The sequence below is a fragment of the Tauraco erythrolophus genome, chromosome 4, assembly GCF_009769465.1.
Source record: "Tauraco erythrolophus isolate bTauEry1 chromosome 4, bTauEry1.pri, whole genome shotgun sequence".
Lineage (NCBI taxonomy): Eukaryota > Metazoa > Chordata > Aves > Musophagiformes > Musophagidae > Tauraco > Tauraco erythrolophus.
In genome coordinates this window covers 80,276,929-80,302,311 of record NC_141468.1, presented here as the reverse complement: position 1 = coordinate 80,302,311, position 25,383 = coordinate 80,276,929, and the positions used below count along the sequence as shown (strand labels likewise).

Below are 25,383 nucleotides of genomic sequence, written 5' to 3'. Positions count from 1 at the left end.
CCAGACCAATAAATAATACCATTGTCAGCTCAGTGAGGTACATGCTCGAAGAATAAAATAGATGGTGTGGAACCAGTGGCTGTTGTGTTAATGAATCAAGCTCTGGGTCTACGTTTTCTTTCTTCTCAGTGCAGACTTTCTGACTTCCCAAAGTTTATCCTTGGCTTGGCCTCTTCTTTTATGTCTTATAGAGCGAGGAATCACAAAGCCATGCAGTGCTGGATGATAGGGTGGTTTTTTTCCAATAAGTCATGTCTATGGTTAACAAGATATTTTTGTGCATTTTAAATGAGGTTTTTGTGTGTGGCTAGAGGCTTGCTAGATCCACTACTCTTGAAATCCTGGTGTTGTTTTTGGATCTTGTGTACACAAGCAGAATGTCTGATGAGATCTAAGGGGACACAGTATTTATTTTGTGGCAATTGTGGAATTAGAGAGCCTGCCATATCTACCGGTAACATCAAGCATAACCATCTTACTGTCAGCTGTCAAGATCGGCTCTGTTCTCCCATGTGTTTATTGCTTCCTCATATTTGTAGGTGTTCCAGTGCCTTTGGCTTGCAGGTCTGTAGGGCACAAACAAAACTTGTTTGCAAATTGCCAAAAAAAAAAAAAAGTGGGCCAAAAGGAAAGGAAGGGGGCTCCAAAAGGCTCTAAAATTGTGCAGCGTGAGCCCTGTGATGCATGCTGTTTTCAATCTGCTGTGTGCCAGTTGGAGGCTCCGAGAGAGAGCGAGAGAAAGGGAAGGGATAATGCTGAGAAATGATAGAGTGGCTGTGACCTCCAAGCTCAGCCTGGAAATCCAAGACATTGATTTCACTTAGCATTCCTGCTGAGAAATCCGGCGGAGTTCAGTTGTAATAAAAGAACAAGATTCTGTTCTAATGGTAATGGCGTATGACAGACATATCACTTTGTCTGTCCCCGGCACCAGAGAGAGGAGAATTGGAGAAAGGGCACCTGACCTGCCGGTGGTGGTGCACGGATGCTGTACTGAGCTTTGAACTCCAGCCTGGAAGCACAATTATTTATAATGCTAAATGATAAAGAAACCTTTATCGAGCCTACAGTAATTAGAATAAAGCTTGTACAGTAGTGCAGTGGCCTGGCTCAGAAAACACGCTGGCAAATCCATCGCAGTGGCAGAAACTGATGCTTACGTGTGGAAACTAAACACCTTTGTTTGTGTCCGTGTGGACTTTCCTTTGCTTTTTCAAAGCTTGCTTGTGTTCAACAGCTCCAAAAGTTTATTGTGTTTGCTGATTTCTTTTTAATTATTTTTTTTTCAGCTGTTGCCAGGGAGTATCTGTCTGAGTTTCACAGTCATTTTTTAGTATTTTTTTTAATCCCCAGCAGCCACTTGGGTTTTGAAGTTAGTTCGTGGTGGGCTTTCTCACTGTTACTGTACGTCAAACCTCCACAGATGAACGGTTAATGCCTTAGACAAGCTTTCAATAGATGCTGTTTGCTGAATCTCTATTTTCAGCCCACAGTTTACACTGGCGCAGCTTTGGTAATACACTCGAGTGTTTGGAGACAAGGAGACAGCCTTACCTGAGAGTGTGTCAAGCTACTGGCAAACATCTAGGTCACTTCGGAAAAGCTGTTTTTTTCCCTCTTGTATAGTGTTAAAGTTAGCGTGCTGCTCTTTGCAAGGATTCTTCAAAGTCGGCCTTAGCAGCAGATGGAACAACTGTTGGCTCTAGAAGTGCTGAGAAGCATCAGGGGGAGTTTGCCAAGGATCATCCTTTAAATCTAGTAAGACTTAAACACATCCCTGAAACTCCTCTAAGACCTTGGCAGCTCCCATTTTGGCAAACCTTTTATCAGTGGCCCTCACCGGTGTTTGGACATTGTGCTGAGCAGACCACCCTGGCATCTTGTTGTCTCATTCGCCTTTCAACAGATGTGACCTGGAATAGTCAAATTCACTTCCTAGGCTTCTGTGCTGTAACTTTTAGGAAGCCACGGAGTAGAGATGCCATTATGCTGTGCTGCACACATTCTGTCAAGTTTTGGTTAGGAAACTGAGCTGGTGTCGTACATTCTTCCAAGAAGAAATCTGTGCCAGAAAAATTGATTTAAGAAACAGAGCTAGTGGAGCCTGTCCAAAAGAAAATGCGTGTGTCTTGCGGAAATGGATTTTAACACAGCTTTTTCTTGAGCAGTTTTAAAAACAGCCGGTATGCTAATCATACCATTCAAATTTACCAAGGCCTCCTCCACAACCCGTTTGAAAGGCAACTATCTTTGAAGTTTGCCAAATTGTGCTGGATTTCCAAAGTCTGTCTTAAGCACGTTTTGCCTTTGATCCTGTAAATGCTTGCATGCTGCTCTGTTGGGTGTTCAAGGTGGTGACATGCTCCCTATAAGCAGGAGAGAACAGGCACAGGTGAAGATAAGGACTGGGCAGAATAACTCACCAGTCCATCTTGTGATTAACTTCAAGCCTCTTGCTCATACAGAGCCACACAGGAGATAAAAAAAAAAAAAAAAAGGCAATGTTAGAGTATGTTTATCTGAACAGTGACCTTTACCATGCCACCAGGACTCTCACCTGATAGCTACAGTCTTCACTGACTTCAGACGAGGTGCAGCGTGCTCCTGAATAAGGACAGCAACATCACCCTCACTTGTAAACAGTCAAGGCCCTGTTCATTCCTGCCTTTGCTCCTTGCTTTTTGTGTTGCACATATAAATACAGCATCTAGTGCCTGCGTGATGCAATATCTTAGCCCTTTCCATGTAACCTTTCAAGTACAGTAATTCTGGAGTGGATTTTCAATGTAGATTGTAAATGTAGCTAAATGATTCTCTGTATTTAATGGAGCACAGTGCACTGTCTGTAGCATCTGCTGAGAAACAGGAGCTATTCAGTGTGAAATGTGACAGGAGAGAATTCCTGGGCACTTTTCTTTTAACCTTGTTATGACCTCATCCCCAACCCTACTCACAGTTGTGTCTCCATCAATGGCAACAGCACACAGATTGTCCAAATCAATTTTTTTGTTCTTTTCAAATACTTCTGGCAGTGATGTTACTATTTGCTCAGCAGTAGCACCTGGGAGTTGTGACAAGGAAAGGAAATGTATTTCAGACAAGCCAGAAACAGCACTAAGCAGTTGGATATACACAATCAGATTCTCCTTGACTGCAATATCCAGACAAATACCAGTGTGAATCCTTAACTGAAGATGGTACTTTATTTTCACATTAGCTGATCCTCTGATCACCAAAGTAAACATTGAATTGAAAATTTTTCGTGTCGGCTATAGTCAGCAATAGAACCGCCTTTGACTTGGAGCTTGCCCCTCTACCACAGCATAAATTGGCCTTAAAATGGCCAGAGATTCTCCAGGGGAACGGCTTCCATTTTTGAGGAATATCTACTGATGATGGTAGAGTTGCTGGCATGTGTACAGCTGTGTCTTGCATCCTGCTTAGAGTATAGAAAAGGACCAACAATGTGCTTGCTCCGTTCTTACTGGGGCAAGACAAGCCCGGAAACAAAACTACAATTGAGTGACTGTTGTCTTTCTTACCAACTACATCTGATACTAAGGACAAGATAAAGAATAGGAGTCATTGGATGTGGGAATTTTAATTCAGACACACCACAGGCTATGTTATTAGGAAAAATAAGTAAACTATTTACTATGGGGAGCTGGTTGGGGGTTTTCCTGTCCCAGTCAAAACTGATGATGGGACTATACTTCCCAGTTTCAGTAGGAAAGCTTTCTTGACTAAGCATCAAAATATAATGAAGAAATAAAAGAAGAAAAAATCTGAAGGAAAGGAGAAAGAAAAAAGGCCCTAAAATGGCCTGGTAATAAGAACACTCATCTAGATGATATTTTTGATTCTACTTCGGGCAAATTGTTGACTTGAACTTCCTTTTAGGTGACTACCCTAAGCAGCCCTGTTAACTTGGGTGTATTTGTCTCCCTTTCCCTCATTTCTCTCTTTTTGTGTGATAGTGCAAAATGTGAGAACTTATCCTGGGGAGATCTTAGGCAAAACGGTAAGCTCCATTATGTACGTAGCTGCATCAGCTTGCTTGCCACAGCAAGCTTTGACTATTGCAGAAGCCTGGCTGATAAGTATCATACAGATTCCTTGTACCCTCAGAGCTGCCATTTTTGAACATGTTAAAGGAAAGTATTTAATTTCAGCTCCACAGGTGATAGATGCATTGCTGTTCAAATGCAGAAGGATATTGGTGTTTCCTCTTCATAACACTTCTTTTTATTTAGTGATATCAAAATATTTTTGGAAGCATGAGCTGATTGTTCTGCACAGCACTGTGAAGTACTTCAGCTATAAAGAGGACACCTGTGTGATAAAGAAGACTGATCATGGCTGTGTACAGGTGATCAAAAGACATGACTGGTTGTGTTAGATGAGGCCAAACTCTTTTCCCTGAAGAGGAACTTGTCTGAAACTAACCCGTTGCACGCGTTAGGTCTCATATACTAATGGCAATTACTGTCCTCTTTATTGGTTGAAGAGCTGCTGAATGCCTATCCAAACAGCAGGAAATTAAGGCATCCTTATTTTCATTAAAGAGAGTTCTGAGGTATTTTAAAGTGAAGAACAAGAGTTCTCATTAAACTGATGTGAGACGCACCATCCCTGCTAGAACATCAAGGCTATATTTACAAATGTTTATCTCCAGGATTTGCAAGACTCTCTTATTTTTGAAAATTTCCAGGCTAGACACAATTCTTTATATGCCACTGATTAAAAACTTCTTCTAAACTAATCTATTAATCTTTTCAGCACCAGAATAATAGTTAGCGCTAGAATATTATACATCAGTAAATTCAAAACTTTTTTCAGTGCTTGCATTTCCCAATCCCATTGTCACTGCATCAAACAGGTTAGAAATAGCTGAAAGATAATTAAGGAAGAGTTTATAGTATGGATGCAGTGATGTATAGGGAGCTGTAAACTAAGAAAACTAAGACTTCATCTGCCTTATCTATGCTATGTTACTTGGTGCTATGCTGCTACTTTAGTGTCTGTGTCCATTCTTAATGGAGAACTTGTAGCTAATTATTTCTTTACCTGGAAGCCTTTTTCCTTTGCTTTTAATCCCAAGTAGCAAAATGTGGAGTTGGTGACAAAATCTTGCAGACTCTTTTCCTCTTCCTTACTCTCCTTCCTATACGTGATATCCAGGCATATAAACAAGGACTTTTTAAACCATCTGCTGGAGCACAATGAAGTGATGTGTATTAATGGAACTTGTTAAGATGCTTTTCTAAAGTAGAGAATGTTCTGAACAATAAAAACGATGTTAATAGCAGTGTCTAAAACCCAGCAGCAGTAGGGGCTTGCACAGTATTGTTCCTGCCTTCCACCCCTCCCTACTTTCCTGAAAGTAGATGAAATACATGGAGGGACTCCTAGAATACTTTTTCAGCTGAACTCTCCACAGCTCTGTTTCCTGATACCATGTCTCTCTGGCAGGAGCCTGTCTCTCAAGCAGAGTTGCCAGCCAGTCAGCCCTTGTCAGGCTCAGTCAGCATTTTTTATAATGAAAACTCAGAAGAAAACACAGCCAAAAGAAAAGGGGAGAGAAGAAAAGCCCTCTGAAATGTATGATAGCAAAACAAAAGCAGGACACATGAGTTAAGCGAGACCGCTGCATTTCTGAAAGAGAGGTCTTCAGAAATCACATGGGGAACAACAGAGGTGTAAAGCAAAGCAGTGATGGCAAACATACAACGTGTGCTCCTTACTAGTTCACTCTTGTTCCTTGCTGCTAGTGCCTTTCTTACCTGCTATGAATAAATAAAACACCCACTTTTTCCTAAGTGGTAAAGTTGGTGGGATGGGCAGCAAGTTGTAGTTTTCATTCTTTTTGGTTAAATGATCCACAGCATTGGCTTGATAGTGAAGGCCAAGATATTTCACCAAGCACTATTCCTGTCAGAAGACAGCTACTGAAGCCAAGTTCAGTTACAAAATCCCTCAGTGTTCAGGAGTGCTGGGACCTGACATTTTGTTTCTGCTCTGCATCTTGCTTTGTTACTTAGAAATACCCAAGCATCAACTTCTGCAGAAGCCTTATGGCAGCACTGCCCACCTAGTGTTGCTTGGAGCAAAGAGCTGGAATGAAAAAGAGCAGCATTTTGCAAGAAGAGACTGGAAGAATCCCAAACAAGAAAACACTGTCACAAAGTCAAGGTTTTTTTAATACCACAACAATGGCTGTTGAGCTGATGTTGCCAGCTGGCCACGCAGTCCTAAGGATAGCAGTAAAAGGGCTTTAGGAGAGCATGGAATCCAGAGCTACATAATGAAACAGAGAAAAGTTTTATTTTGGCATCCTCATGTTTGGGTGGGCAAAAGCTGTCTGTGGAGGCTGTCTGTGGAGGGAGAGTTGGAAAAAACTTAGGAGAGATTATTTCTGGTGTGGAAGGGGAACTAACCATGAGGAGAAATATGTGAATTTCAGCTTGTGATGTAACATTCTTCACTGGGGGCTGCTGAGTATCACAATATACATCTTACACAACACTGCAAGGATGAAGGTCCAGTATCAGCTGTAAGTTAAATATAGATCATAAAACTAGCCAATTATGCCAATATCAGATGAATTTCTAGTTTCCTTCATTATATGAAATTCCTGTAAAGGAAAGATCATCACTCCTTTATTCCAGAGATCTATTTTTTAGACTCTGAGCTCTTAGACTCTAAATCAAGGAATGTGTTTATTCCAGGATTACAGGCTTGTCCACAATAATAGTACTGTAGCAATGTACTGATTTCATGGATTAGGAGACAGCTTGAAATGGAGCAGAGGACTTTCATTCTACCAGCTCCTTTTAGAGGGAAGCCAGGTACCTCACTTTAGGAATTAAATCTTCATTTTACTGCTTCAGCTCTAAGTGTTTTGAGTATTTTGCCGCTTGTGTTAATCAACAAAAAGAAAGTATATAGGCTGCCTTGGCTGGACCGTCTTCTGGACAGCACTGTAGCCATCTTTAACCAAATGTAGACCTTCTTTCGACAAAGAAAGTAAATTTCTGGGGTGATTGCATCACATTCTAATATGATCAGGTTCCAGAAACTGCTTGCTTTGTCTGCAGAAGGGTGATTTTCTTCCATATTACATGCTGGATTTGAAATTAGCTCCTCTTGACACGTTTAGGCAGAATGCAATTCAAACTAAGCATCAAAGAAATATATTTTGCAGTAAGTATTCCTGTACCCACAGCTGAATGATAATCCTTTAGCAAGGGAGCTCTACAAATTTTTTAATCTGAAACATTTTAATCTGTAATCCCTGGTAGCTGTGGATAGCTGAAGAGAAGCAGCATTTAGCAGTGGAACGGAGAAGAAATCTATTTGATTTTCAAATTCAAAAAGACAATTCCTTATAGATTAGTATTAACTCTAGAGTTATATGAAGTGCTTGGCAAATATCTCACTGAAGTTTCTCAGAACTACGCATTTGTTGTATGGAATGCAGTTAGAATTGTTTAGTGTAAAGTGAACTGATGCAAAAAAGGTTTTCAGAGGAAATTGCCACTTTAGAGTACAGTTTTTCAATTAGACCTTGTCTCTAATGGGAATGCGGGAAAAAAGGCTTTTCAATTTCTAATCATGATGTTACACAAAGACTATAACTTTGAGTATTTCATAAGTGATCAGTGTTTCTTAAACTTTTTTGAGTGGATGTGCCAGCACCTGCTAGTAGACTTAAAATAAGAGGCCATTTCTAGGAGCTACGTGCGTATGGAGATGTAACACATGGGTCCGTACAGGCTTCCAGCTGACATGCCAGGCAGTGACATGTCACGTCATGAATCAGCCACATCGTGTTACATGATTTTGAGCTAACAGAGCACAACAGGAGTTGCATAGTGACAAACACAACCTAACATGACATATCCATGGGAAAATTGGCACAAAAAGCTTCTTAAAGTTGAGTTTCAGGGGTACATTTATTCATCTGCAAAATGCTCCAGAGAAAACTATGAAGCAGTGTACCGGAAAAGGGAGTAACGTAGTGACGGAATTTCTAAAGCAGCTTTAATTTCAGTGTACAATTAGGAAGAAAACATACGTATATAACAATTTTGGAGATTATTTTTGTTGTGTTGGGTTCTTGAGAATGTCTTTCTTTCCAAAGGTAGCTCTCAGGGCTGCAGTCATTCCAGGTCAGTGATTACTTTTATCTTTAGCCATGCTAAAAGCTGTATAGACTTCAGGTTACAACTGTAAGTTAATATATTTTGAATTTAGCTGTTGGTTGCCTCAGTAAATCTTGACTCCTTCTAGCCTAACCTCTGTTGTTTTTTCTGCTTTGCTTGCGGATCAGAATGACCCCCTTTTGTGCCTGTTTGCAATATTCTTAGTTTTCTCTGAAATTACCTTCTTTCCCTTTCAGGATGCTCCTATTCTAGTTCCTGATGTCCACTGAAAATAGAGTCCACAATTAAAACTCTGGGATTAATTAATTCATCTCTGCTTACTATTCATCATAACTGTGCAGATAGCCTATGCCTTCAGTGTTGTCTGTAAAAGGCACAGACCTATTTCGGGGTCAGGAACATTCAAGACATATGTTTGGCTGAGAAATGCATGTCAAGTAGCATTTTGTGATATCAGAAATTGAAATGCTGTCACATGATTGTTTGTCCACCACATCTCATGTCTGGATTTCCAGTTCTTGTTCTCACAGCCTTAGAAATACCAATTTCTCTACACAAAAAGAGTCTTCCCAGTAACTGCAGCTCATGGGCAGAAGGATGTGGTGGTGTAATACCCAGGAGATTCACTACTTTACCAAACAACTAAAGTTCATTGGCACTAGCGGGTGAGGAGGACAACAGTCACATCGTTTTGGCTAGCCTGAGCAAGAAAATAACAGATATTCAGAGGCCTGCAGAGCAGAACAAACTGAACAGATATTTCTGCCTTTGTTTTAAAATGAGCAAGGTACTGTAAGAGTGCTAGAAGTGGTGAAGCCTGGTTTCATTTGTGACATCTCACGAAGTGTGGGTAAGCACTGGAGTCTTCTCCTGAAGGGAGAGGCTTAGAGCATCCCTCTCCCCTACCCCATTGTCCCTCTACACAGATGATGTGGGACCTTTGAGGACTTCACCAAACCTGATTGAGTTTGGCGAATGTGCTCAAAATGTCTGTGGAGATGAAGATTGCCAAACGGGTATACGTGCACACAGACCTCATGTGCCTGCTTACATGCATGCACGCACACCCCCTAATTTTGAGCCTAAAAATAATCTCAAATTTGGACAACTCACAGGGATTTTATGGGCACGACCTCTTAAATTTCGAGTGGATGCAGTACATCTTGCTACTGCTTTTCCTGCACTGCTGTTCTTCACCTCCAAATGATTACAGTTCAGTGCTGGGTGGAAGGATTCCCATGATAGTATCATTTGGGACTCACTTTGTAAATTGCTCTGGGCTCAAACAGAGGAAAATAATGCTATATAAATACATGTTATTACTGGTGAAGCGATAAAATTATCTTATACTTACTAAGTATCCTAGTGTCTTGTCTTGATCGTAATTAACTGGTGACATACATGTTGAGTCAGTGCTCTAGGATTTGTGCCCAGAATAAGTCACAAAAACATAGCAGCTTTAGTACGGGAGAAAAGGGTGAAGGAGACTTTTTTTTTTTCTCCTCTTTTTTCTTCTGGATAAGATATAAAAACTGCCCAGAGCTGGCCCTGTTCAGAAACAGCGAATCAGCCTCTTGGAATTTTTTTTTGAGATGTCAACTTCCCTCTCGTGTACTTCTGTGAAGACAACGTCTTAACATCTGTATTGAAGTCATCATTAAAATAAAAGGAGATCTGTAGACATCAGCTATAAATCATCAAGAAATAGCTTGTGGGTAACCTTTGACACTACTGAACCTACTTGAAATGAGCTAGGGCTGGATTCATTGCCTTTAGTGAAGCCAGTAGGTGGGCTGAAGGTCTCCTCTCCCCCTCTCTCCTTCCATCTCTTACAGTGTTAGCTTCTGGGAGGTGAATGTGTTCTGGCTGAGTGATGGAAATGCGGTTGGATGTGTTCTTAAATAGACATTTGTTTTATGTCTGAAAAGAATAGGCCAATCTTAACAGTGTGATGCTGGGGCTATTTGAAAGGTATTTTTTAAGGCAGTTGTCTTCTTTCAGCTTTACAAAAACTATTTTAACCAATTGTTTAGGCTTGAGGAACAGCATGGAATATCTATTGTGTATGGATGCATGCATGTTCTCCAGAATTAACAGGAAAATGGTAGATAAAAATCTGCCTAATTTTACATAATAGATTTTTGGCATTCTTGTGATCTGACTTCAAATTCACGCTGAGTTTCTGCAGTGTAACAGAAATACTAGTTTGCAGTTGTTAATTTTAATTTCTAAGATGCTAGGTTTTAAAAGGAGCTGAAAGTGTTCAGCATCTCATGGGGACAAACTATGAGTCTTACTAATGAATCCAGCAATTAGTGGTTCATTGTGCCTGCCAGCAATTTGGCCTCGATACCAGTCCTGATGGTGATTTCATTTTTGCTGGTGTGAATCAGGAATAGAATCTGAAGTCTATTCACCAAGGGGGGCTGAATACTTCTTCAACGCTGTTCTGCTTGTAATCTGCATTCAGTACTGTCAGCAGCAAATAAAAAAAAAGGAACTACAATATATTTCAATTTTAATTATGATTATTAGGGTTGATTAATATGTTCATTAGGATAATTATATAATATCAATAGTACTTATTAAACTTAAAGGGGTGTGAATGGCGGTGTCCCCATGCAGTTAGATAAACATATATATGATGGATGCCTACTTTGTGTAGAAGAAACCCTTTTCATAGATTAAAGTATGTATTTTCTCAAATTTTTTTAATAGAGAATTGAGACAAAAGAGGTGGTCCTTTACTTTCCATAGCCATTTGCACTGGAGCCAAACACTATCATAACTTTACAAAGATGTCTGTGACTGTGTGCAGAAGCAGCTTAGACAATGAGTGACTCATTCTAGTTCACAGAGAAAGTTTGTTGGAAAGTCAGGAACTGAGCCCAAGTCTCTTCGGCATGACCCAAAGAATTAGCAACAAATAAAGGCATGACTGTGGCACGGGAAAAGGAATGACCCTTCCCAACAGGTGTACTCTCAAGTAGTTAACCCCACGTGTGTAATTATGAATGGAGTATAAATATTAATCAAGTTCTTTTTCTGTGTGTGCAGTACTCAATGGTGGAGCATGTGTTTGCTTTGAACATTCCCTACAGTACGTTAAACTCTCCAGTTTCTGGAACTGCTGATTAGATTTCATCTTACTGCTAAAAGGAGGTGAAATGAAAAAATACCCAGCAAGACAAGAGTTGTAAAATCATTTTGATTTTAGTGATCTGGGATGTTGTTAGTAGCATGCAAGCATTAAAGACAGATGACGTTTGTGTTGATAGTTTCCCTTTGAAAAGCTATTAGTTGGAAAAACAAATTGTCAAGCAGGTCATATCTACGTATTTTGACATTTTTCTTACAGTTGTATGTATCTATAAATAAAAACAGTGCGTGTTATCTTTGCACTACTTATTTGTAGTGCTGCATACGTTGCTGCCGCTCTTCATGAAAAATCTACCTAGACTACACAGAGATATCCGAAGTCGGAGAAAGCACAGGTGGTTTTTAAAAGGAATTTCTTAGCCCACTGCCAGTTGTCCAAGCTTTTTGAAATCTCTTTTCTTTCAAGCTCTTTTGACTTGTTTCTTCTAAAGTTTTCAACAGCTGGGTTTTTTGGTTTTGTTCTGTCTTTTTTCGCCCTGAATCTTAGAATCCGTGCAGCATCTTTGCTTCTCCTGCCTGACCACAGCAGGAGGAGGGGTCTGTTGCTAATTTGTTTTGATACGGTACGCTTTGGTCTGTATTCTTTTTGAAATTAATTCCTTTTGCAGGTGTGGGGTTAGAGGTGGTGGTGTGCTCCCAGCGAAGGTGTCATCCACCACAGAGAGGAGGTGGGAGGCTTTGATCAGTGTGGCTTCTGTTTTCTCGTTGTTCATTTAAAATGTACCAGTTTGTAATGCTGTTTGGCTTTGCAGGTCCTTGTTTTATTTCCTTCCAAGTCCTTCCCCATCCTTTCAGGTTTTGTTGTTTTCATTGCTGTTCATTCTGCTTAACATTTACTGGGGATTATTCTTTGGGAGGGGGTGACTCCGAGTTCAATTTAGGCAGCAAATGAAATCCAGTCTAATGCCTATTACCATTTCTTAAACAGCCTTGTTATGGGTGGGAGAGTGCGTTATCAAGGACACGACACCACATGTTTAGACTTCTGGGTTTTATTGGGACAGAATTATGTAGCAAGGATTTAAAAAAAAAAAAATCTAACCAAGACCCAAGCTACAAGGTGTCACGCTTCAAAGCACAGGCCACTCCAGTTTTTACTAGTTTTCTACTAGTTCAGAAATACATGCCACAGATCAAGCTGAGAACTGTTTACTTTTGGGACATTCTAGGATGTTCAGTACAGTATCAAAAAAGCCCCAAAACACTGGCCTGGATAAGAGTGGCAGTTACTCTGGTCTTCCTTATGACTCAGCTATTTACTCACTGTGTGAGATTAGGCAAATCATTTAGCCACTTTGTGCCTTATTCTTCTTGTTTGTAAAATAAGGCAAAAGCTGTCAGAGTAATTATGAGGTTTAATTAATTAATATTCCTATGGGACTCTGGAGAAGTGATTTTTTTTTACTCTTGCGCTTTACTACTTGCCATATATTTCAGCAGGGGGCAGTTTGGAAGAAGCATCCTTTCTAAGAAGAATCCTTTCCCCTCCTGTCTCTCACAATTTCATTATCCTCTCTAACGATTTTTACCTCTGAAGTGATTTGCATAGTTAAAAGCATGAAAAATCAGTTTTTGTCTTCTCCTGAAGATTTGCAGTATCCACATCAATCCCTGCTGACCTATGCCTAAGTTACTCTTCCTGGTTAGCAGCTGCCTTCAGCCTTCTTAGAGAACCGCTCCATTAAGAGCATTATACCAAATAAATAGGTACGGCTGTGATGTGAGAAATACAGCAGAACAATAATTACTAGAAGCAGAAAGCTAACAACAGGACCCAAGCTTGGCATAAAGTATGGACTAGCAGAATCCCAAGTGGCCAGTCTCTGCACTGGGTGTCTTCACTCAACATGGATCCTTCTCATTTCAGGCCAAACTCGGCAGGATTTGCTCAGAACAAGCTTCACTGAAGGGTTGGTTTTTTTTTGTAAATGAGGCTACTGAGTTAAATTTTCACTCACTCAGAGATGCAGAGTGAGAAGAAGCATTTTCAGAATGAGGTGCAAGCAAATGCTAAAAGCTCTTCGTTCCTCCAGTTTTGTTTCATGCTGTACTGAAAATCCATGTACTGGGTCCTAAGCAGTATGGTGAGCACCTCTCACTTCTGCTTGTTTCAGTCTAACAGAAGAGCAAATGCCCAAACAGCAGAATAACTACAGTAGGAGTAACTCAGTTACTTTTACATGGATGAAAATGAATGTTTGAAGTTTGGATCTGAGTTGTGATAAGAATCCAGAAGTCGTCACGTTTCCCTAGAGGTTGATGTGACTGAAAACTCACGATCAAGCAAAAATAGCCTAGAAATCTCATACCAGCCGATTTCTTCAAACACATTATGCTGTTTGTCTGCGGAGATTACCAGGAGACTTCGCAAGGATGGTGGGCGTTTTGGCAGTCCGAAGCCAGCCAGGAGCTGCAAGTATGGTTTGGAGGATGCTTCTCTGAGGATTTGAGAAACTAAATGAATGAATTTTGAGTAAACACATACCAGTCTGCTCATTTTGCTAAGCTGCATGCCCTGGTGTATTCTGTTGACCAAACAGCCTGCCTTAAGCCCCAGGTGACCCTGAAGGGCTGTGTCCCAGTGCAGCACTTGCTTTTGCCGAAGAGTTTTAAAGAGTTGCTTTTAGGGTTCTGTGTGCAGAGTTCTGACCAGATGCTACACAAGATTAAGACCTTTGCCTCAGGTCATCGTCGGATGTAGACTTTGGAGAGGGGTTACGTAGCTCCCTCCGCAGACGCTGCTTTTAGACTGCCCTGCAGCTGAAACAGCCCACGCTCTTCCATGTCTGAGCTAGCTGGAGGACCGAAATGATCCTAGGCTTGTTTGGCGTTTGGTCCTCTCTTATTTCAGCATCTGTGTTCTGTGGCTCATAGAATAGAACGATACTACAGAGAAGGTGCTGTGCATCAGATAACAAGGTTGTAGGGAGGAGGGGAAGACGTCCAGCTCCTAAGGCCTTCCGTGTAGACAGACAGGTCATTTTGAACACTCCTCTTTTGTTTTCCTGTGTCTGTTGGTGAATCCTGCATGCAACTTGGGAAACAACAGTGCTAAAATACAAAGGGAAAACCACCCAGCAGCTCTCTTATTTTACTGTGACAACATGTGGACTAGACAAAATCAAAGCTTGGGGTTTCCAGGGCAGCAAATTAGTCTTTGTAACTGCAGACTTCTTTCCTGGTGGCTAGGCTTCCTGTAAAGAAAAATGAAAGGGAAAGACATTAGGGATCTTTCTGAGAAGACAAAGTCCCCAGAGAATATCTTCACTAAGACACCCTAGCGTTGTAAAAAGGACTGGGAAAAAATCCTATCTGATACTACAAAACAGATTAAGTTGGTATGTTCCTGCGCTGCTTTTCTCTGTGAACAGGAACGGAGACTGGGCAAGAATACTCCCAGTGTATAAATCAGCACTTGGGAGTAATTTATTCCTTGAGTAGTTCAATAAAAGAAGCAAATGAGAGAAGAAAAGGAATATTTGTCACAAATATAAGGCAGCTCAGTTCCCCCCTTTGTTTTGAGTATTCGAGCGCTACCAATAAAGACTGGAAGTAACTTTGGTTGGGTAATACGCGCTGAGTCCAGAAGGTGTGTGCCTTCTGAGAGCAACGCCTTCAGGAAAAGATACTCAGCAAAGCAACACTGTAAAAAAATCTGCTCTGGGTATAGATAGAAGTCTAGGCTGAGATGTTTCTGCAGCTATCTATCACAGAAGGAAAAGTCTGTGCACTTTGCAGGATCAGAAAGAAAGAAGACAGTTCTTCCTAATATTTGCCCTCTGCCTTGTCTTTAGTACCTTCTCTTTCCCTTTCTGACAGGGGTCTCGTGCCTTCTGCTTTTGGCACTGAAACTTTTGGGCAAGAGTAGGATAAACTGACTTCTCTGAACCAGAAGAATAATTCTGTTGTGTTTATTATCATATCATAACCAAGGTGCCTGTTTATACGTCTCCATCTCTTTTTCTCTGTAGTTAGAGAAATTTCCACCTTTGCAGGAAGGGACGCATTATTCTTAATCAAAACTTGAGAATGTGGCAGGAGGAGGTGCAGCTGCAGTTGAGCATTATCTAATTCACCCATCCTGTCATGTGAACATCCCTGCTTAATTTAATACAATTATTTCATCAGTGAGGATAATATCAGCAGCATGATTCATTTATACAACATGTTTCACAACTGCCTTTACCTCTCGGCTTCTTATTATCACTACTGATAATTTCACCATGAGTGGCTTCAGAGGAAGGGGAGGGTATGTGAAGAAAGCTGCCAGTACCTTTGTGTGAGTGTGGGAACAACTGCAGTTTTGAGGGACAGTGATGGCGAAGGATTTTCTTTGCATATATGCTGTTGCACCTCGGTTTCTGATGTGTTTTGGTTAGACATCTCTGGATGAGCACAAGACTGAATGGGTAAGCCACTGACTGGTGGCATTGTTCAGTGGGCAACAATAGCATCATTGTCTTCTGTCCCAGACATGCCAGTAAGTGCTCCATATTTTGCATTTCTGTTGAAATGAAGATCTCCTTGAAACAGAAGCAGGGTGGGGGAATGAGGCTTTGTTTCTGGTGAGGTGGCAGAGGCATTCTCTTAGAAACTCTGTCTCTGGCTTCTTATTTCTAACTCATTTGGCTGTAATTTGTACTGTCAAGGTCATTTAAATAGGCAGCAAGATGTGGCGAATGTGTTCCCAGAGGTCATGAAAAGCCTCTTTAGTAGAGCATGCTAGGCTGTGCTTATGCCAGGTCATTTAAGCACATTTGTATTGCCAGTCAGATGATACACAGAGTAGTTCATGATTTTGTAATAAACCATGCAACCTGGACCTTCAGTGTGTGCCACAGTGGGATACAGCACTTGGATTTAAATGACAGGACAATAATTCAGTAACTGTATTTAATAGTATTCTAATCTTTAAAATATGTGAAAAGAAGTGAGATTATGATATCCGAATGAATCGTCTGGGTTCTTCCCCACTACCACCCTTTTTAGTCTTTCTCTGAGACTGGTTCATTCATCTGGGCCATCAATCTTTTATTCAGCTCTTGGTGTTGAAATAGTGCCATTTTTAATAAACCGTTTGGTGAGATTGTCAAAATCAGATTTTGTTCTCTTCTTTTTCCATATCCATTCTCCATAGAGATAAATTAACCTTTTATCTTAAGAGGAAGTAAATCGAGACAGCATGATTGAAGGATTTAGAAAAGACACCATTTCAGCCAACTGTTTGTAACGTTGGTGACTGCGAGTCAGAATTCCTGGTTCTGTCTGAAACTCTGCTGCTGCGTTACTGTGTGACCGTGACCAAATCCTTTCCTTTTCCCTCTCTTGCATTTTTTCCTCCTATATTAACAAGCACTTTGTGTTTACCTAGCATTTTACCTTTTCAATGGACTGTACATACCTTATAAAAGCAGTGTGATACACACTCAACTTACCAGCAGTATTTCTGCTTAAATGTTGCTTGTCAGGCACGTATATTTGGGGATTTCCGATGTGTGATGCTCAAGTATAAAATCTCAGAGTTCTACAGCTCCAGCTTGAGTGAAGCTGCGGCATACAGCTCTTGAATATTTTGTTTACCCTTCAAATTCGGGTGTAGGTGGAGGGTTCTTACTTCTTCCCTCATATGTCTAGAGATCAGCTGGGGAAAAAGATCTAGAGCAAATCAAGAATTTAAAGTTCCCCGAGCTCCAAAGTTTTGGTTAATGTCAGTCTTCCAATCTTGGGAAGCACACCACCAGTTCCCCCTGAAATGACGACTATTCTGACACTGCTGTGGTACAGGGGTTGGGAATCTCTTTACCAATGCTTTGCTCTTGCCGTGGGTACTTGCTTTATGAGGCTTCCGTCGTGTGTTTTCGCTTATGCTTTATTCTCTACGTTTATTTTTTCTGTGTGTGCTTTGTTTTGTTAGACAAATGTACTACTTTAAAGAAAACATTTCATAACCTTTAATCAAGATCATATTTTACTATCGTCACATCTGTGTTTATATTATTACAAGCCTTTTGGGTCTTAACATCCTCTGGTCTAAGCATTAATCGTTTTGGCTGATACATAAATAACTGTTTGACTTTGTTTAACTCTTTAAAAAATACTGGCTTGAAAAGAAATCCCTTATCAATGGCATCTTAGAATAACTGCATGTCAAAAAAGGCAAGGACCAATCAATACTGAGCTTTCTCTAATGAAAACTAAGTGCAGGGAGTAGTTCTAGATTCTGTGATCCCACTGTATAAAATCGAATCTCCTGGCTGTTGAAAGATACCATCTACCTGGAGTGAACATGCTACATCTATTTTTCCCTTTTTATTACTTCTGTTTGCCCTAGCTGTCATGCTGCACTCATACGCAGGCTTGATATAACTGAGAGTGAAGCCTGCTAATCTATAATGTGGCAGAATGTTAGCTGGGAGATTTTATAGTTAAAAATAAAGGTTGGCCAACACCTACTTCTTCTTGTGGTTACACAGGCACAAATCAAGAATGAAGACAGTACAGTTCTTGATTTAAACTGGAAGAACAGAGAATTTTGAATTTATGTCTGCAGATAGTAAAAAGTGTAAAAAGGCTCACTGAGTATAGGACTGAAGATCCTAGCAGTCATCTTCACACTTAACACAATTGTATATTATTACCTGTCTCCCGGATATTTTTTAGACTCCTATGGAATAAATTAGTGTAGTTCCACTGTGGTAAAGGAAATTACTTAAATTATTATCAACTCATGATCCAATGTAGGATTTCTAAACTCCCTGACTGAATTTTTCATGTAATTGACTTCCAGTGAGGATTTGAGAATGCTCTTTGAAATAATGGAAGTAAAAATGATACGAAGACCAAACAGTGAAGTAATATCATTTTGTAAATACATGTAATAGCTGAAAATTGTTTACTTATCCTCCTTTATGAGAACCAAGCCTCTGTGACCTCTGATTAATTTACCATTAGCCTGAACACACAATGAAAGTGAATGAAGGGGCAATTTGGAATGACATTTATCAGCTCTGGAACTGTCGGCTTCTATTATTTCCACAAGGCCTTATACTTCTTGGCTCCAGAGAAGGCTGTGATGACTTGAATGAAGAAGAGCATTCTTACTACCAAGAATAGTTGCAGCACAGAGCTTCATTGCTGGATGCCTACGATAGGAAAAAAAAAACCACGTCCCCCATTTCTAACTTGCATTAAGTGAGACCAAAACCACTGTTCTATAGTTGACTTGCACAAGACCTTGCCATCACACTGGGCTAAAGAAAGGCAACAGAAGAACTGAGGAAAGGCAAAAGGAGCGAGAGAAGGAAAAGAAGTAAACTGTATAGGGACGGGATAGCCAAGGGATTGAGTCAAAAGGACAAGAAGGAACTTTTCAGCACACAGATGCGGGTTAATATCCAAGCTGACTTTGCAGCGAGTGAGAGCCATTCCCGTCAGCGACTGGTTGCTGCTCCGTATGAACTGGACTGCTGCTCTCAGTCAGATTTCCAGTGGCCAGAGAGCACGCTGCAGCTTTTACTGCCGTATCTGAAACTAATCAGTGCCTTTTGTTGGGGCTTACAACAGAGGTTAAGAATTGAATATATATGGAAACTAAACCCTCTGGGATTGAACCGAAACAAGTCTGTGGGCAGGTTTGCTTTGCTTCTGATGCTGTCTTCCAAATCAATGATTTTGCTCTTCAGGGATCCTTGTCTGGCACAGGGTTGCTGTGTTCACTTGGTTCATTGGCTAGTTTCTACTTAGGCTTTTATGCGACTGTCTCATTACTGATTTTACAACATGATAGTTCCACTGTTGTGGGATTCTTTTTTTTAAAAAAAATTGAAATCAGTGGAACAGCAGAGCAAGTCCACTTCCATTTGACTAGTAGGTTAATCTATTTTATTCTAATGCAGATGGATTTGTATTTCTGTAAAGTAATGAATACCTTCTTAAAACGTCGAATGCTGGTTGAATGTATTTTTAACCCCAAGGCTTAAGTCTCAGAAGATCAACAGAGCTCTGCCTTCTAGGTGCCCAGGTCACTTCTGAGAATACAGAATATAGGTTCCTAAGGCAATTTTATGCATTGATTTTTTTCCCCTTTATTTTATTCCCAAGTTACATCTAAGACGGCTTAAATACCACTTGAAGAATGACTGCTTTGTCCACGGTGTCCCTGATATGTTTCTCTGCTAAGCTTTAATTTGGTTTTGACTATGACTATTACCAAAGTGTAGAAATAATCAAGTATAACAAAAGTGCTTTGCTCAGAGCTTGCTTCTTTAAGGTAATGGAAAAGTTATATGACAGTGCTTTGCGGAATTGTCCTGTGTTTGACACATACATCTACATCATACTTCCACAAGCGATAGGCAACTATAAAATTCCTTCTTTACTGCAGCACACCACCCTCTGTGGAAAAGAATCAGTATTATATGATAGTAGTTACAGATACCTTAGTGGTAACAGTAAAACACTCAAACATTATGAGTCTAATTCCAGGTTAGCTTTGCATTGCTGTAAGTCAGGAATAATTCTGTAAAACTGGATGTACTTACAACTTAGGGAGATCAGAATCAGCTTCTTCAGTGCCTGGAGCTGAAACACAGTTGTGTGATGTAACACTTCCAGTAGCTAAAGGATGGCTTTCCTAATTCACAGTGTCAGAGGAGAGCTAAGATAATATGTGGTGGTTGCATCTAATACCATATCCATTAGTTCTGGTTATTTAAAAGTCAGTTAAAATCAGTTCTAAAATATCCCCATTGTTTAAAAGCTTTTTCTTCCTTCCCTGATTTTTTTTTCCCTTATTGTATTTTATTTTGGTCAAACAAAAATATGCGACTTAGAATTTTAACGTGGTTTATAGCACTGTCTATTACTCTGCATAATCAAACCAGGTTTAGGAATACTTCTAGTTATCCTGCAAAAAACGTTACCCAATTTCTCTATTTGCACATAATAATAATTACTGAAATCTGCAGAAGATGGAAAAATGTAAGGGCTTATGCAAAATTATCCAGGTTGTTTCAAATTTTGTGGAAAGAAAGGGCAATTCTTCCTGCTCTCTTGTTGTGATGGAAGAGAAGTATTTATTTCCTATGATAATTTTGTGCTTGGAATGCTAAGCCTACAAAGTTCAGAGGAAAGCACAAGCTAAAAAAAAAAAAAAAAAAGAAAAACAAAAGACCAACAAAAAAAACCACAAAAAACCCAAATGAAAACCCATTCACTCAAACACGTTTTCCCAATTTGGGTAGTGGTGGTTGAATTTTAAGTGAAAATGCTCTTCAGTTCTTATTTAATTCATCCATATCAAGTTTAAAATAAAATTTAAGAAAAGTGTAACTGTAAAATTGCTCTTCATTTTCACCATAGAAGCATATATCTTTTTAACGTGAATGATTTCTTCAGAGACAATTCTTACATACAAGGTGCACATGGAGATGTTCTCTGATCATGTCATGCTAACTTTCCAGTTTATCAGTCAGTTCATTTCCAAACTGGAATGACAAGATGATATCATATTTGATCTTAATGTATATCACACAACCTTTCGGGTTGGGAAGTTCATACAAGCTGAAAACAACTGTCTTTGCTTGGACGGTGTTGTGCCAACAGCAGTTTTTTAATAACATTCTTTTCTCTTCTGCTCATCATAGGATGAAGTGGCCCAGCCTCTGAACCTTTCAGCCAAACCCAAGACATCTGATGGCAAGTCTCCGACATCACCCACCTCTCCTCATATGCCAACTCTGAGAATAAACAGTGGGACCAGTTCACTAAAGTCCTCCGTGCCAGCAACATTAGCTAGTCCTGCGGCCAGAGCTAACGCAATAGGTAAGCTCAGTTTCATTTGTCTCTCCTCATGACAATTAATAGATGTTAATGGAAAGCGGGCATTTATCAGCCAGGGCCAGACAGCGGTCTATGAGCTGTCACAGGCTGACCATAATACTACATTTGTTGATGTCAGTGAAGAAACTCCCACGGACTTACCATTTCAGGAGGAGTATCTTAACTTTTACAGACTCAGAAGACAAAGACCTGTGTTATTTCAGATATTGCTTTATCAATAAAAGTTAATAAATGCTGTTTGTTTAATGGCATGCGTTAGACAGCGGCCTTTCTAATGGCGGGTGTTAAAGACCTGTGATATTGTATTATGTCATCTAAAAGTGATGGATAAACTTGAAAAAAATTCTCTTTAAGGTAAAAGTCTACATATGCAAATAGGTCTCTGCAAAATTACAGGTTTAATCCTTAGTCTGCCAAAAAGCTGCATGGTGCATTAATTTACCTTGGTCTAATAAGAAAAACAATCACTAGGTTCCTTCAAAAAAACAAGTTTGATGTTGTATCTTGCAAAAAGTCTTGACTGGTTGTTTTTAACATTGTTCCAGAAAACAGTGTTAATTCTTTCTCCTGCCAAAATTGCCTCTTTGCCTGAATCTAAATAATAACATCTAAATAATAACAGTGCTAGTGGTGATTTTACAAGTCTGATGTGTTAAAGGGACTGCTCTTTGTGTGTTTAAGTAAAATGTTTACACACGCCATTCTTCATCCTTGTAACTGAAACATTTTATTCCAAAAAGTGATTGAATATAACCTGAATTAAGAGAGGTAGATAGTTGTAGCTTTGCTCCTGTGTCTTATTGCTCCTGAAGCATCTCCTGCTGGCCACTTTCAGGGATGGCACAAATAACAAAAGAAGCCATCAGTCAAAGCTATCAGAAGCTGTTTCTGTGATATCTCAGTGCTGTGCAGTAAAATCTTGTGTCTCTGTGAGCCTCTCCCAAGCTTATTGTAGTCCATATTCGACCTACACAGACACCAGGAAGACCCATAGTTATGTCCAAAGATGGAAACAGATCTAGCTCCTACAGTGCATACATGATTATTGCTAATGTTGATGAGAGTTGCGTGTATCAGGCAGAGAATATGCTTCTTTGCCTTTTGGGAAAGAAAATAACTTTATTTGATGTGACTTGCTACAATTATATAAATATTTTGGAAATATCACATTGTTAATTCATGTATTATTATTAACCCTACACTCTTTAACTGTGGTAGGTAATAATGTATTTCATATTTAATTTGTTTGGCCCTACTGCTCTCCTTGTACAATGCATCGAGTTTCAATTTTTTCACACTAAATTTTTTGTCCTTAATAGAGTGAGCATCACATTAGATGTAGAGTTAAGCATCTGACCTGCATCTCAGTGGCTAGGACATCTCTCGTTCTCTCCTCTCCAGTCTTCTTTCCCTGCACCTGATATTTTTAATAGGTTTGAGATGCCTGCAATTTACTTCTTTTAACAAAATGCAGATTTTGAAATGCTGTACCTGTAATGAGTGATAATGTAATTGGATAAAAGCTGTGAGGATGAATGGAGCTTTAAAGGTCACTCTTGTAAGAAGAATTAATGTGTTATACCATTAATAAACCATGGAAAACTGTGGAGCAAAAGATAACATACTTAAGTTATTGTTAATGACATAGAGTTCACTGCTGTATATCTCTCAGCTACAAATATAGAAAGTGACTTTTTGAGGTTGCTGAGTAGTATCACTGTGCATACTGTATATATAAAATAAGCAGTCTTTAACTGGTGCAGGAGCTGGACAGATACAGCCTTCTTCTAACAAAGCTTTATCCTTTAATGGAGGACTAGAATTGTGAACGCTCACTAGAGCTTGTGAACGCTCCATAGAGTCTTTTCCTACTAAGTGCTAGGTCAGATCCAACCCCAGTTACAGCAAGTAAAACTCATTACCATGTTGAAACCATTTGGTGATCTTAAAGAAGTGAGTGTGAAATTTCAAGTCACCCTCCAGTAGGAGCTACGCCACAAAAAAATTCGATAGCATTTTTAGCTAAGGTACTAAGGTCCCTAAAAATGGTAGAGAAACTGGATCACTTTTTTATCTTGAGAGATGAATCCCTCTACAAAAATCACTCGGAAACATGCAGTCATTTGCCAGTTACTTCCACCATTTCAGTGATTGGAGCTGTCAATGCAAGGCACAACTTGACTGTCCTGGGTGTGCACAGCCCACCTTACTGGGCTGCCATTGAGCTGTCACTTTTCACTGCCACTAATTTCAAATTAAAACCCTTCTCTGAAAGCAGTTCTTCAGGCTACTTGGTTCCCATGGCATGGAGAAATGCTCATGTGGTTTTCAGTTGTCTTTGGAGGACGTAGACTTGGAGCCTCCTAGGATTAACAGCGAGGCTGCATTTGGGCATACAGATATGTTGTCCTTTCCTAGCGCTATCCTTAGCGTATAAATTATGCTACAGACTGAGCAGTCGCAAATGTCGTGGCTTCGTGCATGACTTTAAATCCCGGCGTTTCTTTTTGGGAACGCGCATATGTCCGTGTACTAAAAACAGAAACAACTTCTCTCTGCCCTTTGCCGTTATCTGCAACATCTCTCTGCTAGTTTGGCAATCCTTGTAACTAAGTGCATTTTATGTAATGCCATTCCCCTCTCTGTCAATAATTCACCACCTACCCTAAACAACAATAATTTACATTCAACTCGCTTCTATATTAATCATTTCCCTGCACACCAGCATCTTGGCAGCTACTGAAAAACATAAGGAGTGCTTGCTTTTATTCACTGTCATGTGCCAAACTGTCTCAAAGATAGCAGTGTTCAGGAAAAGCCAAATAGTCTGGAGAAGGGCATGAATTCCAGTTCCGAGGCAAATTCAGCTGTATTACAGATTGAAAGCATTATACCTAGCCTAATCAAGAGCACAACCAGCAGTAATACTACTGTTTGTTTGTTTGCTTGCTTGCTTCCTTTTTAATTTATTCTGACTACATGCAAGCTTGATCAGTAACAGATGCAAAGTGGGGAAGAAACCAAGCAAGTTGATAAAATGGAGGTTAAAAAAAAAAAAAATCAGCTGGTAGCACTGTGCTGGTGAAGATTATTTCCTTCCTTGTGCTGGGAAAGCTGGAATTCTATTGGCTGGGAATTACTGAACTGAGTCATTTGATAAAAGCAACGTGGATCAAGTTATTTCACAGAAAACTCTCAGGGTTCCTGGGTATTTAGCCAAAAGCTAACTGTGTTAGTACAATTAACAACAGTTAAGCCGCACAAAAACTTTTCTTTCTAGTTTTTGTGCACCAAGGAAGACGGGAATACCAGTCCCGTTCTGTCTGCGGTCTAAAAAAGCAACAATAAAAACCCAAACCAAACTAAAATCCTGACAGCAACGCAGCACTGAACTAATCTGACATCAGCTTCTTCCCCTGAAATGTTTTAAGCAGCAAGACAATGTCCTATGTTTTTTGGCAATCAGCGGATCAGATAGAAGAGTCTAGCAATACAACAAGGATGTGTAATCTGACATGATTAGACAAGGCTCTTTAGGAACAGAACATTCATAATTGAGACAAAGAAAGAGTATTAATAACACTTTCCTAACACGGCAGTTAGCCATTTTATATTTCCTTTCTTTAATCTTAGTGTTTTTCAACAAATCATGGGATTTAATAGCGTGTTTTGGCAGATTAGAGGATTTATGGCCCAGATGTTTTTTGTTCTAAAAATGGATTAGGGTGTAAAGTTTGCTGGAATCCATGGAACATGTTGAGGCAAGCCGGTCATTTTGTGTGTGATTAGTGCCTGCCTTCTGTCTCACAGTCCCTCCATCTGTCACAATTCACCAATGGATCTGGTTAGATTTAGCCTCATGTCACAAACAGAAGTCCCTTTTCTGGGCAATTTCATATTACAGATTCATTTTATGCCGTTTTTATGCCCTAGTTAAAAGACAGAAAGAAGTGTGTGCGTGTGCGCGCGTGTGGGGATGTGGAGAGGGGGAGGGAGATGGATAGATATTAGCCTCTCCTTTAATGTTTGAAAAATAGACTGGGGCTCGGAGTCTCCCATCAGTATTCTATCCTACAAATCACATGCAGATCATAATAAGTATAATCTACAGTACGCTTAAGGAAAAAAAAATGGCAAAGTGTCACATTTAAATTAAATAGTATTAGCTGTGCCGGTGATGCTTGTAACATTTTAAAAGGAAATAATGCAGTGACTACTA

General features: G+C 39.9%; 1 protein-coding gene across 5 annotated transcripts in view; it reads left to right on the top strand.

Annotated features, from left to right (window-relative positions):
* SOX5 (SRY-box transcription factor 5) overlaps positions 1 to 25,383 on the top strand; it is a 299,360-nt gene that overhangs the window by 246,464 nt on the left and 27,513 nt on the right. For 4 of the 5 annotated variants that reach the window (XM_086610564.1, XM_086610561.1, XM_086610565.1 and 1 more), the window contains one exon: positions 20,969 to 21,146. The exons of the other annotated variant lie outside the window; for it this stretch is intronic. In XM_086610564.1, coding sequence (XP_086466690.1) covers positions 20,969 to 21,146 — 178 coding nt within the window. The remainder of the gene's footprint in view (positions 1 to 20,968; positions 21,147 to 25,383) is intronic. 5 annotated transcript variants of the gene reach the window in all.